Source organism: Moschus berezovskii, chromosome 8 (assembly GCF_049115385.1).
Source record: "Moschus berezovskii isolate FMDL1 chromosome 8, NW_MosBer_1.0, whole genome shotgun sequence".
Taxonomy (NCBI): Eukaryota; Metazoa; Chordata; class Mammalia; order Artiodactyla; family Moschidae; genus Moschus; species Moschus berezovskii.
The window spans coordinates 53849908-53865287 of record NC_142467.1 but is presented as its reverse complement, the minus strand read 5'-3'; the positions used below and the strand labels follow the sequence as shown (position 1 = coordinate 53865287).

The 15380-nt window shown below is 39.7% G+C and overlaps 1 protein-coding gene across 3 annotated transcripts in view; it reads right to left on the bottom strand.

Moving 5' to 3' along the window:
- The window catches only part of PPP2R2B (protein phosphatase 2 regulatory subunit Bbeta), a 324170-nt gene that overhangs the window by 7695 nt on the left and 301095 nt on the right, over positions 1–15380 (bottom strand). For all 3 annotated transcript variants that reach the window (XM_055430540.2, XM_055430542.2, XM_088838580.1), the window contains one exon: positions 12633–12802. In XM_055430540.2, coding sequence (XP_055286515.1) covers positions 12633–12802 — 170 coding nt within the window. The remainder of the gene's footprint in view (positions 1–12632; positions 12803–15380) is intronic.

The following is a 15380-nucleotide window of genomic DNA, read 5'->3' as shown; positions in this document are numbered from 1 at the left end:
TTTCTGCTTTTTGAAGTTATCTAGTTATTATGAAGAATCTTTAAGTAAAGCAGAAGAGTCCCAGGATAAAGAGAGGGCTGATGCTAGATCTTCACAAACTTTTTCTAAAAAGGGCCAAATTATAAATATTTATACTTTGTGGGTCATGTAGCCTCAGTTACAACTATCTAACTGTACCTTTGTAATGCAAAAGTCACCACAGTACATAAATGAATGCGTTAAGATTTGTGTTCCAATAAAACTTTATTTACAAATACAGGTGGCAACAGGATTGGCTTCTGGGTCATAGTTTGCCTAACCCTTGACTATAAGTCTTGACTATAATTCCCTTTCTCCCCAGTTAGCAGACTATTTCCTTGAAAGAAAGGGATGGGGGAGGTAAGGACATCCACTGGGGGTCATACTTTTCTTCTGATGGTTGGAAGATACTGACCTCAAGAATTGATCTGTTTTCTAGAAAGCAAGCCTAATTCTTGCCTTTTCTTAACTTTATCATTGACTTGCTTCCTAGATCTGTGTAACAGAGGGAGATGAGGAAGAGGAGTGGGCTTCTGAAGGGGAACAACTGCAAGCTGGAATTAATCCAGTAGGCAAAGGAAGCCACATTTGTTATCCTCATACTCCAGATCTCCTACTTTTTGGAGGAAAAAGATGAGCAAAATAGATCCTATTTTAAATCTTATCTCTCCCTACTCCTTCCTTTTATCTGTTATGGGCCACTTTTTTTTTTCAATATTTCCTCAAACTTTTATTTATGTTTTTGAGTACCATCTTTTAATTGAAGATTTAGTTGAGTTACAGTGTTGTGTAAATTTCAGGTGTACAGCAGAGTGATGTAGTTATAAATACATATATATTTTTATTCAGATTGTTTTCCCTTATAGGTCATTACATAAAATATTGAGTATAGTTCCCTGTGCTATACAGTAGGACTTTGTTGGTTGTATCTTTTATCTTCTATATAGAGTAAATATGACAATTCCAAACTCCTAATTTATCCCCCCTGCCTTCTCCCCTTTGGTAATGATAAATTTGTTTTCTATGTCTGTGTGTCTATTTCTGATTCATATATAAGTTCATTTCTATTATTTTTTTGTAGAGTCCACATATAAGTGATATCATATGATATTAATCTTTCTCTGACTTATTTCGCTTAGAATGATAATCTCTAGGTCCATTCATGTCATTGCAAATGGCATTATTTCATTCTTTTTTTGGCTGAATATGTATATGAATCTGCCTGCCAATGCAGGGGACGCAGGTCTGTGGGTTCGATTCCTGAATAGGGAAGATACTCTGGAGAAGGAAACGGCAGCTCACTCTACTGTTCTTTCCTGGGAAATCCCATGGACAGAGGAGCCTAGTGGGCTACCGTCTATGGTGTTGTAAGAGTCGGACACAACTTAAGTGACTAAACCACTACCACATGTATATATACACACCAATTTTTCTTTATATGGTGTGTATATATACACACCAATCTTTTTCTTTATACCAATATTTCTTTCAAAATTCCATTCATCTGGAATTTTGTCTTACAGAAACATCACCTGAGTGATAAATATAAAAATGTGTGTGCTTTGGAAGTGTGGGCCCCTTAGTGGAGGAACCACATTACCAAGAACTCTATAACTAAAAGGAAGGAAGGATTCAAGGAGAGAATCTAGTCTGAGCCCTTATTTTCTCCTCTCAGCATCTATGTTCCGGGGAGCTTCTGGCAACTCCAGGTGAGGACATCTATAGGAGAAGATCAGTAACTATGAAGGTATGCTGCATATAATACATACATATGGAAGTGAAAGTCACTCAGGTCTGACTCTTTGCAACCCCATGGACTGTATAATCCAAGGAATTCTCCAGGAGAGGATATTGGAGTGGGTAGCCTTTCCCTTCTCCAGGGGATCTTCCCAACCCAGGTATCAAACCCAGGTCTCCTGCATTACAGACGGATTCTTTACCAACTAAGCCACAAGGGAAGCCCTATAAACATATATATATATATATATATATATATATATATATATATATATCTTCTGTCGTAAAGAGAAATCTTAGGCAGAGAACATCGACCGTTCATCAGAGGAGAGAAAAAGACACAGACACAAGAAGCATCTAGAGAGCAAATTAAGAGGGAACTTAAGACTCATCCTATTAGATGCTTCTCTCTTCATGTTCCAAATATTGTTTCTTTGCTCTGTTCCTATGAGCTTGGGTATGGCCCTTTTAACACTAGGCTGAGTCTCTCAACACAGAGATTCTTACATCATGTACTTGTGGAGCCTGCTGTTGTATAGCTGATAGACCACTCTAGCCTGGCAAGATTATACTCTGTTGTTTTGCTCTTCTATTTCAGGGGTTGACAAACTCTTTCTGTGAAGGGTCAGACAATAAATATTTTAGGCTTTGTGAACCACAGGTCTCTGTCACAATGACTCGACTCTGCCCGTGTCGCATGGAGGCAACTGTAGACAATAGGTAAATGACCAGGTGTGACTGATTCAATGAAACTGTTTTTCCAAAAACAGGTGCGGGGCTGGATTTGGCCCATAGGTTTGTCAACTCCTGTTTTATAGAAGAATGTGAAAGCGCTCATTTTACTTAAGTCTGCAGCTTCTTATTCTTGGAAACCTGCTTGAGATCAGCTGATGGATATATTAAGAGACCTACGAGTATCACCTGTATGTCTCCCTGCTCAGGGGAGGCACAAATAGTTGATGACGGAATTCCTAAACACTGGACCAGTCCTTAAAATTTGTTTAAATTTTATTTTTATTTATATTATAGTTGATTAGCAATGTTGTGTTAGTTTCAGGTATAAAGCAAATTGATTCAGTTACACATATATCTATTCTCTTTCAGACTCTTTCCCCATACAGGTTTTTACATAATACTGAATATAATCCCCTGTGCTGTTCAGTAGGACCTTCTTCATTGTCTGTTTTATATATAGCAGTGTGTATATATCAATCCCAAACTCCAGTTTATATATTTATTTAATATTCCCCCTTTCCCATTTTGTATACATACATATCTACTTTTTATCAGATTCTTTTCCCTTAGAGATTATTACATAATATTGAGTATAGTTCCCTGTGCTATACGTAGATTCATGTTGGTTATCTCTTATATAAAGTAGTATGCATATCAGTCCCAAATTCTTAATTTATCCTTCCCACCCTTTCTCCCATAACCAAAATTGGTTTCTATGTCTGTAGGATTACTTGTTTTGTATATAAAAGTTCATCTGTATAATTTTCTTTTAGAACCTCCATATAAATATCATATTTGTCTAACTCTGGCTAATTTAGTATGATAATCTCTGCATGCATCCAAGTTGTTGCAAATGGCAATATTTCATTCTTTTTTTACAGCTGAGTATTAATTCCATTGTGTGTGTATGTACACACACACACACACACATATACACCATATCTTCCTTATCGATTTATCAGTGACAGATGATGGACATATAGGTTGCTTCCATGTTTTGGATGCTGTAAATAGTGCTGCTATGAATAATGCAGTGCATATATCTTTTCAAATTGTGGTTTTCTCTGGATATATGCATGGGAGTGGGATAGCTGGATCACGTGGTAACAGTCTTTTTAGTTTTGTAAGGCCCCTCCACAGTGGCTTACCAGTTTACATTCCTACCAACTGAAAGGAGCACTTTTAAGGGAAGGCATACATGTGAGGGTGCTGAGCAGGGAGAAACACTTGGTTAAGCAGGTTTCTGTAATGCAGGCTTCTTAAAGTTCTGCAATGATCAAGGAATTATAAAATTATAAGAGGGGAACAGAATATTAATTCAGTATATTCATCCCAAATTTATATATTTGGTAGTGGGAGTACCAAATAGCGCAATGAAGATAAATAGGATTGAAGAGGGCAGAGCATAATTTGGGCAGTGGTGTTTCTTTGAAGATCTGGCTCAGCCTGTCCCCTTCTTTATGATCCATTGCTGACCATTCCCCTTTGGCATTTGTCTTAACAGAAACACCACAGGTGAGTGATAAGTATCAAACCATGTGTGCTTTGAAAATGTGGGCCCCTTATTGCAGGAACCACATTACCAAAAACTTTTTAAGTCTCAAAAGACAAAAGTCAGGAAGGACTCAAAGGAAAAATTGGTTTGAGCCCTTATTTTCTCCTCCCAGCACCTACATTCTGGCAGCTCCTGACTGCCTTCAAGTGAGGACATCTGCAGGACAAGATCATTGGCTATGAAGGTATGCTGCATATATATTCTGTTGTAGAAAAAAAAAAAACTTAGGCAAAGAAGATCACCATCAGAGGTGAGAAAAAAGTAAGACAGACATAAGAGGCAGCGTCTAGAGAGCAGAGTAAGAAAGAACTTCAGGCTTGTCCTATTAGATGCTTCTCTCTTCATGTTCCAAATATTGTTTCTGTGCTCTTTTTAGTGTTTCAAGGAAACTGCATACTGTTCATAGTGGCTGTACCAGTTTACATTCCCACTGACTGAAAGGAGCACTTTTAAGGGAAGGCATATTTGTGAGTGTTCTGATCAGGGAGAGAACAGGTTTTAGAAACACCTGGTTAAGCAGGTTTCTATGAGGTAGGCTTCTCAGAGTTCTGCAATGATCAAGGAATTATAAAATTATAAGAGGGGAATAGAATGTTATTTTATTTCAGTATTGTCACCCCAAATTTCTGTTTTCAGTAGGGGGAGTACCAAATAGTGCCTTGAAGATAATTGGGATTGAAGGGGAAGAGCATTAAGGGTTAAGAATTGGGTAGTGGTGTGCCATTTAAGGTCTGGCTCAGCCTGTCCCCTTCTTTATGAACCATTATTGCCATTCCCCTATGAAATTTATCTTACAGGAACATCACAGGTGAGTGACAAGTATCAAACAAAGCATGTGCACTTTGAAAATGTGGGCCCCTTATTGCAGGAACCACATTAAAAAGAACTCTATAACTAAGTCTTAAAAGACAACAGTTAGGAAGGACTCAAAGGGAAAACCTAGTCTGAGCCCTTATTTTCTCCTCCCAGCACCTACATTCTAGAAGCTCCTGACTGCCTTCAAGTGAGGATATCTATAGGAAAAGATCATCGACTAAGAAGGTATGATGCATCTATATATTCTATCGTAGGAAAAAGCTTAAGTAAAGAAGATCGGGCTTTTGCCATCAGAGGAAAGAAAAAGGTAAGACACAGCCTTAAGAAACATCTAGACAGCAGAGTAAGAAAGAACTTAAGACTCATCCTATTAGCTTCTCTCTTCATGTTCCAAATATTGTTTCTGTTCTCTGTTCCTATGAGCTTGGCTATGGCCCCCTTGACACTAGGCTGAGTCTCACAACTCAGATGTGCTCACATCATGTATTTGTGGAGCCTGCCGTTGTATAACTGATAGTCCACTGTAGGCCTGGCAGGATTAGACTCTATTGGTTTGTTCTACTTCAGGGGTTGACAAACTTTTCCTGTGAAAGGTCAGACAATAAATATTTTAGGGTCTGTGAGCCACAATGTCACAGTGACCCAACTCTGCCATTGTAGGATGAAGGCAGCTACAGACAATAGTTAAATGATCAGGTGTGGCTGATTCAATGAAACTGCTTTTATAAAATATAGGGGGCTGGATTTGGCCCACAGGTCACAGTTTGTCAATCCCTGTTCATAGAAAAAGATGAAACTGGGTCATCATGCTTAAGGCTACAGCTTCATATTCCTGGAAACATGCTTGAGATCAGTTGATGGGGATGTATGAAGAGACCTAGGAGTATCACCAGTATGTCTCCCTGCTCAGGGAAGGTGCTAGTAGTTAATGACAGAATTCCTACACATTGGAGCAGTCCTTATAATCTTTTTCATTTTTATTTTATTTTGGAGTATAAATTTTATAAAATAAAATGTTTATTTTATAGTTCATTTACAATGTTGTGTTAGTTTCAGGTGTACAGAAGAGTGATTCAGTTACATACATACATATACATATATCTATCTTTCTCAGATTCTTTTCCCATATAGGTTATTATATAATATTGAATATAGTCCCCTGTGCTATTCAGTAGGAACTTCTTGGTTATTTTATATATATATATAGCAGTGTGTGTATGTTAAACACAAACTCCAAATTTATCCCCTCCCTTTCTCATTTGGTAACCATAAATTTGTTTTCTATGTCTGTGGGTCTATTTCTCTTCTGTATATATGTTCATTTATATCATTTTTTTGAATCCTTGTTAAAAGTGTCATCATATTAGTCTTTCTCTGGCTTATTTCACTTCTCTATGTCTAAACATACTGCAAGTGGCTGGAGTAATATTCCATTGTGTGTGTATATACACACACACACGCACACACATATATACACACACATACATCCACCACATGTTCTTTATCCTTCATCAGTGACTGATGATGGACATTTAGTTTGCTTTCATGTCTTGTCTATTGTAAACAGTGCTAGGAACCGTGGGGTGCATGTGTTTTTTCAAATCATGATTTTCTCCAGATGTATGCCCAGGAGTGGGACTGCAGGGTTAGATGGTAACTATCTTTTCATATTTTTAAGGAACTTCCATACTGCTCACCACAGTGGCTGTACTCGTTTGCATTCCCACCAACTGTTCAGAGCACTTCTATAGCAAAGGCATACATAACTAGTGTTCTGAGCAGGGAAAAATACTTGGTTAAGCAGGCTTCTCAAGAGTTCTGCAATGATCAAGGAATTACAAAATTATAAGAGAGGAATAGAATATTATTTTATTTTAATATAAGCACCCCAAATATCTGTTTTTGGTAGGGGGAGAACCAAATACTTCCCCAGAGATAATTAGGATTGAAGGATGCAGAGCAGTAAGGTTAAAAATTGGGCAGTTGTGTGCCTTTTAAGATCTGGCTTAGCCTGTGTCCTTCTTTGTGAATCATTCCTGACCCCTAACCATTCCCCTTTGGCTTTTTTTTTACAGAAACACTACAGGTGGGTGGAAGTGTGGGCCTGTTATTGCAGGAACCACATCACCAAGAACTCTATGACTAAGTGTTAAAAGACAAAAGATAGGAGTCTGAGCCTTTATTTTCTTCTTCAAGCATTTACATTCTGGGAGCTCCTGACTAATTCCAGGTTAGGATGTCTACAGGAGAAGATCATTAAGTATGAAGGTATGCTGAATATATATATTCTGCCATAAAAAGAAATCTTCGGCAAAGAACATTGACTATTTATTCACCATCAGAGGAGAGAAAAAGGTAAGACTCATATACAAGCAGCATCTAGAGAGCAGAGTAAGAGGGAACTTAAAGCCTGTTGTATTAGATGCTTCTCTCCATGTTCCAAATATCGTTTCTTTGCTCTGTTCTATGAGCTTGGGTATGGCCCTCTTAACACTCGACTGTCTCCCAACACAGAGGTTCTCACTTCATGTACTTGTGGAGCCTGCTGTTGTATAGCTGATAGACTGCTCTAGGCCTGGCAAGATGAGACTCTATTGGTTTGTTCTTCTATTTCAGGGGTTGGCAAACTTTTACTGTAAAGGGTCAGACAATAAATATTTTAGGCTTTATGAGCCATATAGTCTCTGTCACAATGACCCGACTCTGCCTTTGTAGGCAACCGTAGACAATAGGTAAACGACCAGGTGTGCTGTTTCAATAAAACTGCTTTTCCAAAAACAGATGCGGGGCTGGATTTGGCCCACAGGTCACAGTTTGTCAACTCCTATTCTATAGGAAAATGTGAAAATAGTTCATTATATTCATACTTAAGGCTACAGCTTCTTATTCCTGGAAACAGGCTTCAGATCAACTGACAGATGTATGAAGAGACCTAGAACTATCACCTGTGTATCTCCCTGCTCAGGGGAGGGGCTAGTCATTGATGACAGAGTTCCTTCCCACAAGAGCAGTCCTTACAATTTTTTTAAAATTTAATTTTGATTTTATATTAGAATTGATTTACAAGGTTGTGTTAGTTTCAGGTGTATAGCACAGTGATTCAGTTACACATATACATTATGCATTGTTTTTTAGATTCTTTTTCTATACAATATTGAATATAGTTTCCTGTGCTATTCAGTAGGACCTTCTTGATTATCTATTGTATATATATAGTAGTGTGTTTATGCTAATCCCAGACTCCAAATTTATCTCCCCTTTCCCCATTTGGTAACCATAAATTTGTTTTCTACATCTGTGGGACTATTGTTGTTTTGTGTATAAATTATTTCTATCATTTTTTTAAAAAACCCCATATAAGTGATAACATACAATATTTGTCTTTCTCTGGCTTTCTTTACTTAGTATGATAATATTAGGAGCATCCATGTTGCTGCAAATGGCTGAGAAATATTACTGTGTGTATATATGTATGGTATGTGTGTGTGTGTATACACACCCCCTGCATCTTCCTTATCCATTCATCAGCAACAGGTGATGGATAGTTAGGCTGCCTCTATGTCTTAGCTATTGTAAGTAGTTCTGTGTGGGGGTGCATGTATCTTTTCAAGTTATGATTTTCTCTAGATGTATGCCCAGGAGTGGGATTGTTCAGTCATATGGTAACTCTCTTTTTAGTTTTGTAATGAACCTCCATACTGTTCTCCACAGTGGCTGTAATAGTTTACATTCCTACCAGCCGTACAGAGTACTTTGAAGGTAAGGCATACCCATGAGTGTTCTGAGCAGGGAGAAACACTTGGTTAAGCAGGTTTCTATAATGCAGGCTTCTCAGAGTTCTGCAATGATCAAGGAATTATAAAATTATAAGAGGGGACTAGAATATTATTTTATCGTAAGCACCCCAAATTTGTTTTTGGTAGTTCAGTTCAGTCACTCAGTCGTGTTCGACTCTTTGCGACCCCATGAATCACAGCACACCAGACCTCCCTTTCCATCACCAACTCCCGGAGTTCACCCAAACTCATGTCCATCGAGTCGGTGATGCCATCCAGCCATCTCATTCTCTGTCGTCCCCGTCTCCTCCCGCCCCCAATCCCTCCCAGCATCAGAGTCTTTTCCAGTGAGTCAACTCGTCACATGAGGTGGCCAAAGTATTGGAGCTTCAGCTTTAGCATCAGTCCTTCCAATGAACACCCAGGATTGATCTCCTTTAGAATGGACTGGTTGGATCTCCTTGCAGTCCAAGGGACTCTCAAGAGTCAGGAAGTACCAAATAGTGCCTTGAATAATTAGGATTAAAGGGGGCAGAGCATTAAGGGTTATAAGTTGGGCAGTGGTGTGCCATTTAAGGTCCTGCTCAGCCTGTCCCCTGACCATTCCCCTTTGGCACTGTCTTACAGAAAACCTACAGGTGAGTGATATGTATCAAACAAAGCATGTGCACTTTGAAATTGTGGGCCCCTTATTGCAGGAATCACCTCACCACTTAAAAGACACCTTTTATAGGAACAGTTTGTCAATCCCTGAAATAGAAGAACAAACCAATAGAGTCTCCCAGCACAGAGGTTCTCCAGACCTTAAAAGTCAGGAAAGATTCAAAGGGAAAACCTAGTCTGAACCCTTATTTTCTCCCTCCAGCCTCTACCCTCTGGGAGCTCCTGACTACCTCCAGGTGAGGACATCTGCAGGAGAAGATTATGGACTATGACGGTATGCTCCATATATATTCTGTTGTAAAAAAGAAACGTTAGACAGAGAACAGTGACTGTTCACCATCAGAGGAGAGAAAAAGGTAAGACGCAGACACAAGAAACATCTCCGAGAAGCCTGCACCATAGAAACTTGCTTAGCCAACTGTTTCTCCCTCTCAGTACACTCACATGGATGCCTTAAGACTCATCCTATTTGATGCTTTTCTCTTCATGTTCCAAATATTATTTCTTCGCTCTGTTCCAATGAGCTTGGGTATGGCCTTCTTGACACTAGGCTGAATCTCCCAACACAGAGATTCTCACATCATGTACTTGTGGAGCCTGCTGACCTTATAATCTCTTTTAACTGTGTTCCAGACACTCACTTAATGAGTTTGTTTACCATTTCTGATATACTGTATTATCACCTTTGATATGGTATATAAACTTAACTAGATTGCTTTCAAATACACCATCTAAAATAAATGTTTGCATTGTTTAATTTCTGTACATGGGTTCTATTTCTTAGTATTCTACGAAGATTTCTAAGCTTACCACTTGCTAAATGTAGTTTGAGAACCATGAGTTTAAAATGCTAATTACTTTATGGCACAGTTAGCTAGCTTTGTTGTTAAATCTTTGTCTAAAATAAAAGTACCATAGATTAGCTGAGAAATCTACTGTTGAAAAAGCAGCCACAAAATGAAGCTTTCATTTTTGAAGAAAAATCAGTTTCAGACCCATTGAGAAAGGCAAGCTTATCTCCAGGGTAATGCTTACTTGGAAGTGAAAGTCACTCAGTCGTGTCGGACTCTTTGCGACCCCCGGACTATACAGTCCATGGAATTCTCCAGGCCAGAATACTAGAGTGGGTAGCCTTTCCCCTCTCCAGCAGATCTTCCAGACCCAGGAATCAAACCAGGGTCTCCTGCATTGCAGGCAGATTCTCTACCAACTGAGCTAATAGGGAAGCCCCAATGCTTACTTAGGAATAATTAAAACATAGTTTTAATGGTTCAGTTTTTAATTCTTACTTTACTAGTTACGCTTAAAACCTATCTCTATACAAGTATTCTTTTCTTTACTTACTATGATCCTGGTAATGAATGTGGTATAATAAAAAATAAAAGTACCAAGTAGCCTAATCCACTCTTCTCTAGCTGGGGCTTTCCAAGAGGCCACACCTCTGTCAACAACACTCTCCTAGCTTCTAGTTCCCGCACTTAACACCAAATGGTTGGGCTGTTAGCAGGAGCCTGAGGGCAAGGGTTAGGGGAGAGTAAGACTGCAAGCACACAGGGGATGCTATTTGAACCACAAGGTGACCCACAGGGGTTAACCAGACTACCTCCACCTCATCTGCAGTTCTGGCCCCCAAACCTTTTACAGCATCTCAGTCAGCCATCCAAGTCCTCAGTGTCCTCAGCCTCCTCTCTGAACATTTCCTGCTTCTCCCGAGGCCTCTCATGTGGCAGCTGGACTTCTGCCTTCATGTGCCAAGGTGAGTGGACCGTCAATCATGCCTCAGCTCCTTCAAAGTCATGCCGTCAAACACTACTTCCTGCTCCCCTTCCTTCTTACAGTCATCAACAGTCCCTCTGCCTCATGCTTGGAAGCCACTCTAGTGCCTCGATCTCTCTTCCATCACCATTCCTGCCATGATTCTTAGGAAATCAAACACTCTGGACTCTTACTTACCTCATTATTTTCAATGAGTTTTGTCCTTTGCTTTCGTGGTCATATTACGAGCCTTGTCATCACTGTAACTGTGCTTGTCTAATAAATATCACTCTAGCAATTTAGCTTCCTGTCATTTTAATTCAAGCCCTTTAGTGTCTTGATTCTATCAGTTCTTCATTTCCCTCCTTCAGTCAGTTCAGTTCAGTCGCTCAGTCGTGTCCGACTCTCCGCGACCCCATGAATCACAGCACGCCAGGCCTCCCTGTCCATCACCAACTCCTTACCTACCTTAAATTAAGTGGCCCCTCATTCCAAACACTCCTTTAATCAAAACCTTCAACAAACTTGCCTTTTTTCCTCCTTCCCTTGTAGTCACTTGGTAAAACCCCACCACTGGTTAAATCTAACTTTCTGCCTTTCCTTACCTGTACCAAGCAGGCTCATGTGGCTGGGAAGAAACATACAATCACACAGATTTGTCTTACTTAACATAAATAAATAAGTGGATCCCATTGTAACCCTACCATAGTGCCCTAGTCAATTTGCTCTTTTAGAGGAATATTTTACACTTTCCCCTCACACTCAGCTAATGATCTTGCTTCTTATTTGACTGGAAAATAGAAGCAGAAACCATCTGTATGTTCCCATCACAAATCTGCACCTGTAGCTGTTTTTACTCTTCTCTCTCACCTTTGATGGATGAATTGTTCATCTCATCTATATCTAATTCTGCAACGGAGTATGTTCCCTTGAGAAGCTGACTGCTTCAGTTAGCCCACTCTTCACTGGCTTCTATCACCCTAAAATAAGCTATGATGCCTTCCTCAATCCTGCATCCTCTTCCAGCTACTACCCAATTTCTCTTTCTTCAAAACAAAATCTCTTTCCAAATTTCACTACGTTCACATCCTCCATTTATGATCTCTCTTGAACCCACTCCAATCAGACATTTATTCCTACCACTTCACCTCTTTCATTAAGGTACCTGAAAATTTCCATGTCACTAAATCCAGTGGCCCTTTCTTAGCCCTCTCTTGATTCAACAGCACCGTTCAGCAGTTGGTGACTTCCTCCTTGAGACAGTCTCTCTGGTTGGCTTCCAGGAGGCCTCTCAGTTTCTCACCCATTTCACCAGCCCTTTCCTCCAACTTCTCTTGCCAGATCCATTCCCTCTTCCCAGCCTGTAATCCCTAGGGCCTCAGGGTAGTTCCTGACCTCTCCTTTGGGTTAGAGCTATCCAAAATTACGCTGACTTGCCTACCAGCTATTCTGGATATTGAAGTGGCTCATTGTGTCTGTTTTGTGGCTGTTACTCTACACTGTAAGCCTCTGCAGGCAGAGGCTAACTTGGAACCCTCAAGTGCCCAGTGTGCGTGTGGGTGGGTGGGGGTCTGTACCTGGTAAGTCTCGATGGGGCGGTTTTCCATGTTGAGATCCCAGACTTTGACCGTTAGATAGTCTCTGGTCATGATATACCTCCCACTGTGGCTGAACTTCACATCCGAAATTGATGAGATAATTTCAGAGAAAAAGGACCTGTTGCTTGGATCTTCTGGCTCTTCAAAAACTGCAGAACAAAAAGCAAAACACAACATATTTAGTACTTCCTTATTAACTGATGTGAACATGTTTGGGCCAGCTAGAAAGCCAACCGTCTAACTTGGCATAGAGTTGGAATCGGCAGAATATAAGTTGCTCGCAGACCTGTCAGCTCCCTGGCAGTAGAACAAGCTGTCGCTGGTTTCTATATCATGTTTCTCATGGAAGGACTCTCACGGGACTTGTCCCGTTCACAGAGCTGACTGCTTGCACAAGCTGTTTCACATTTCCCCATGGTCGCTGGGTATCATTGTGATACCGGCAATGGTATACTTTGCTACATAACAAAATGCAGTCCTCTTAGATGCTTAAAATTTTTTTTCTACTTTTTTGAGATGTAATTCACATACCATAGAATTTACTCATCTAAATTTTACAGTTTATGTGATTATATTAAAGATAATACCACCAACCACGCAATCATCAACAAAGTTTAAATCTGGGACATTTGCATCATCTCCTGCCCCGAAAAAAAACCCTGAACTATTTCATACCCATTAGCACTTACTCCTGTTCCCTAATTTCTGCAGCCCTGCTGCTGCTAAGTCACCTCAGTCGTGTCTGACTCTGTGCGACCCCATAGACGGCAGCCCACCAGGCTCCGCCGTCCCTGGGATTCTCCAGGCAAGAACACTGGAGTGGGTTGCCATTCCCTTCTCCAATGCATGAAAGTGAAAAGTGAAAGTCAAGTCGCTCAGTCGTGTCCCTAGGCAAACACTAATTAATCTATTTTCTTGTTTTATGAAATTGCCTATTCTAAAAATTTCATATGAATGGAATCATACTATACACATATTTTATACTATATGCTGCTGCTAAGTCACTTCAGTCGTGTCTGACTCTGTGCGACCCTACAGATGGCAGCCCACCAGGCTCCCCCATCCCTGGGAGTGGGTTGCCATTTCCTTCTCCAATGCATGAAAGTGAAAAGTGAAAGTGAAGTCGCTTCAGTCGTGTCCGACTCTTAGCAACCCCATGGACAGCAGCCTACTAGGCTCCTCTGTCCATGGGATTTTCCAGGCAAGACTACTGGAGTGGGATGTATATACCACACAATGTTGCTATGACTATTCACGTACAAGTTTTCATATGAACATGTGTATTCATCTCTCTTTGATCATGATGTTTAATAGTGGGACTTTGCTGCCAGACTGCCTTAGGCTTAAGGTTAGACTACCATTGTCTAGCTGTGTGACCTTGGGCAAGTTATTTAACTTTCCTGAGCCTCAGTCTCATAGGTAAACTCTGGCTGCAATGTCTTTTGTCTGTGTTTTCTATTTGCTCTGGTATCCAGCTGCTGCTTTTCTTTTCCCATAGATTCAGCTGACTTTCACTTACAGGAATAAAAGACACTGAAGCTTATTGTAAGCTGCCTTAATTCATCTTTCTAATCTTTTTTTGAACTTCTCTAGTTCAAACTAGATGTACACCATATCTCTGAATATTTCCCATTTTTATGTTCTGATGGTTCCTCCTTCAATTGTGTCATATTCTGCTTGATTCATATGCCTCATCTTTTACTTACATATTATTTTAGACCAAATGATCTTTTCTCTGAAGTCCTATCACACTTGGTCTGGCCCCTTCACTTACCATTTGCTTGGGTTCTCTCCCAAAGAAAGCATCATTTCTCACATTAGTATTTAACAATCCACAGCTTATCTCACCTAGGATGTGAGCTTCTTGAAGGCAGAATTTTGTTTTTTCTTATCTTTGTACTGAGGGTTTTGCACATAAATGTTCAATAAACATTTGTTGCTTAAGTTGCAGGATACAGAATCAATACACAGAAATCACTTGCATTTCTATATACTAACAATGAAAAATCAGAAAGAGAACTTAAGGAATCAATCCCATTCACCACTGCAACAAAAAGAATTAAAAATTTAGGAATAAACTTTCCTAAGGAGACAAAAGAACTGTACACAGAAAATTATGAGACACTGATGAAAGAAATCAAAGACGACATAAACAGATGGAGAGAGATTCCATGTTCCTGGGTAGGAAGAATCAGTATTGTGAAAATGACTACACTACCAAATGCAATCTACAGATTCAATGTGCTCCGTATCAAATTACTAATTGCATTTTTCACAGAACTAGAACAAAAAATTTCACAATTCATATGAAACACAAAAGACCCTAGTAAAGCAGTCTTGAGAAAGAAGAATGGAGCTGGAGGAATCAACCTTCCTGACTTCAGGTTATACTACAAAGCTACAGTCATCAAGACAGTGGTACTGGCACAAAAACAGAAATATAGACCAATGGAACAAGTTAGAAAGCCCAGAAATAAACCCATGCACCTATGGGTACCTTGTTTTTGACAAAGGGGGCAAGAATACAATGGGGCAAAGACAGCTTTTTCAATAAATGGTTCTGGAAAAACTGGAGAGCTACATGTAAAGAATGAATTTATAGCGCTTCCTAACACCATACACAAAGATAAACTCAAAATGGATTAAAAACCTAAATGTAACACCAGAAACTATAAAACTCTTAGAGGAAAACATAGGCAGAACACTTGATGACATAAATCAAAGCAA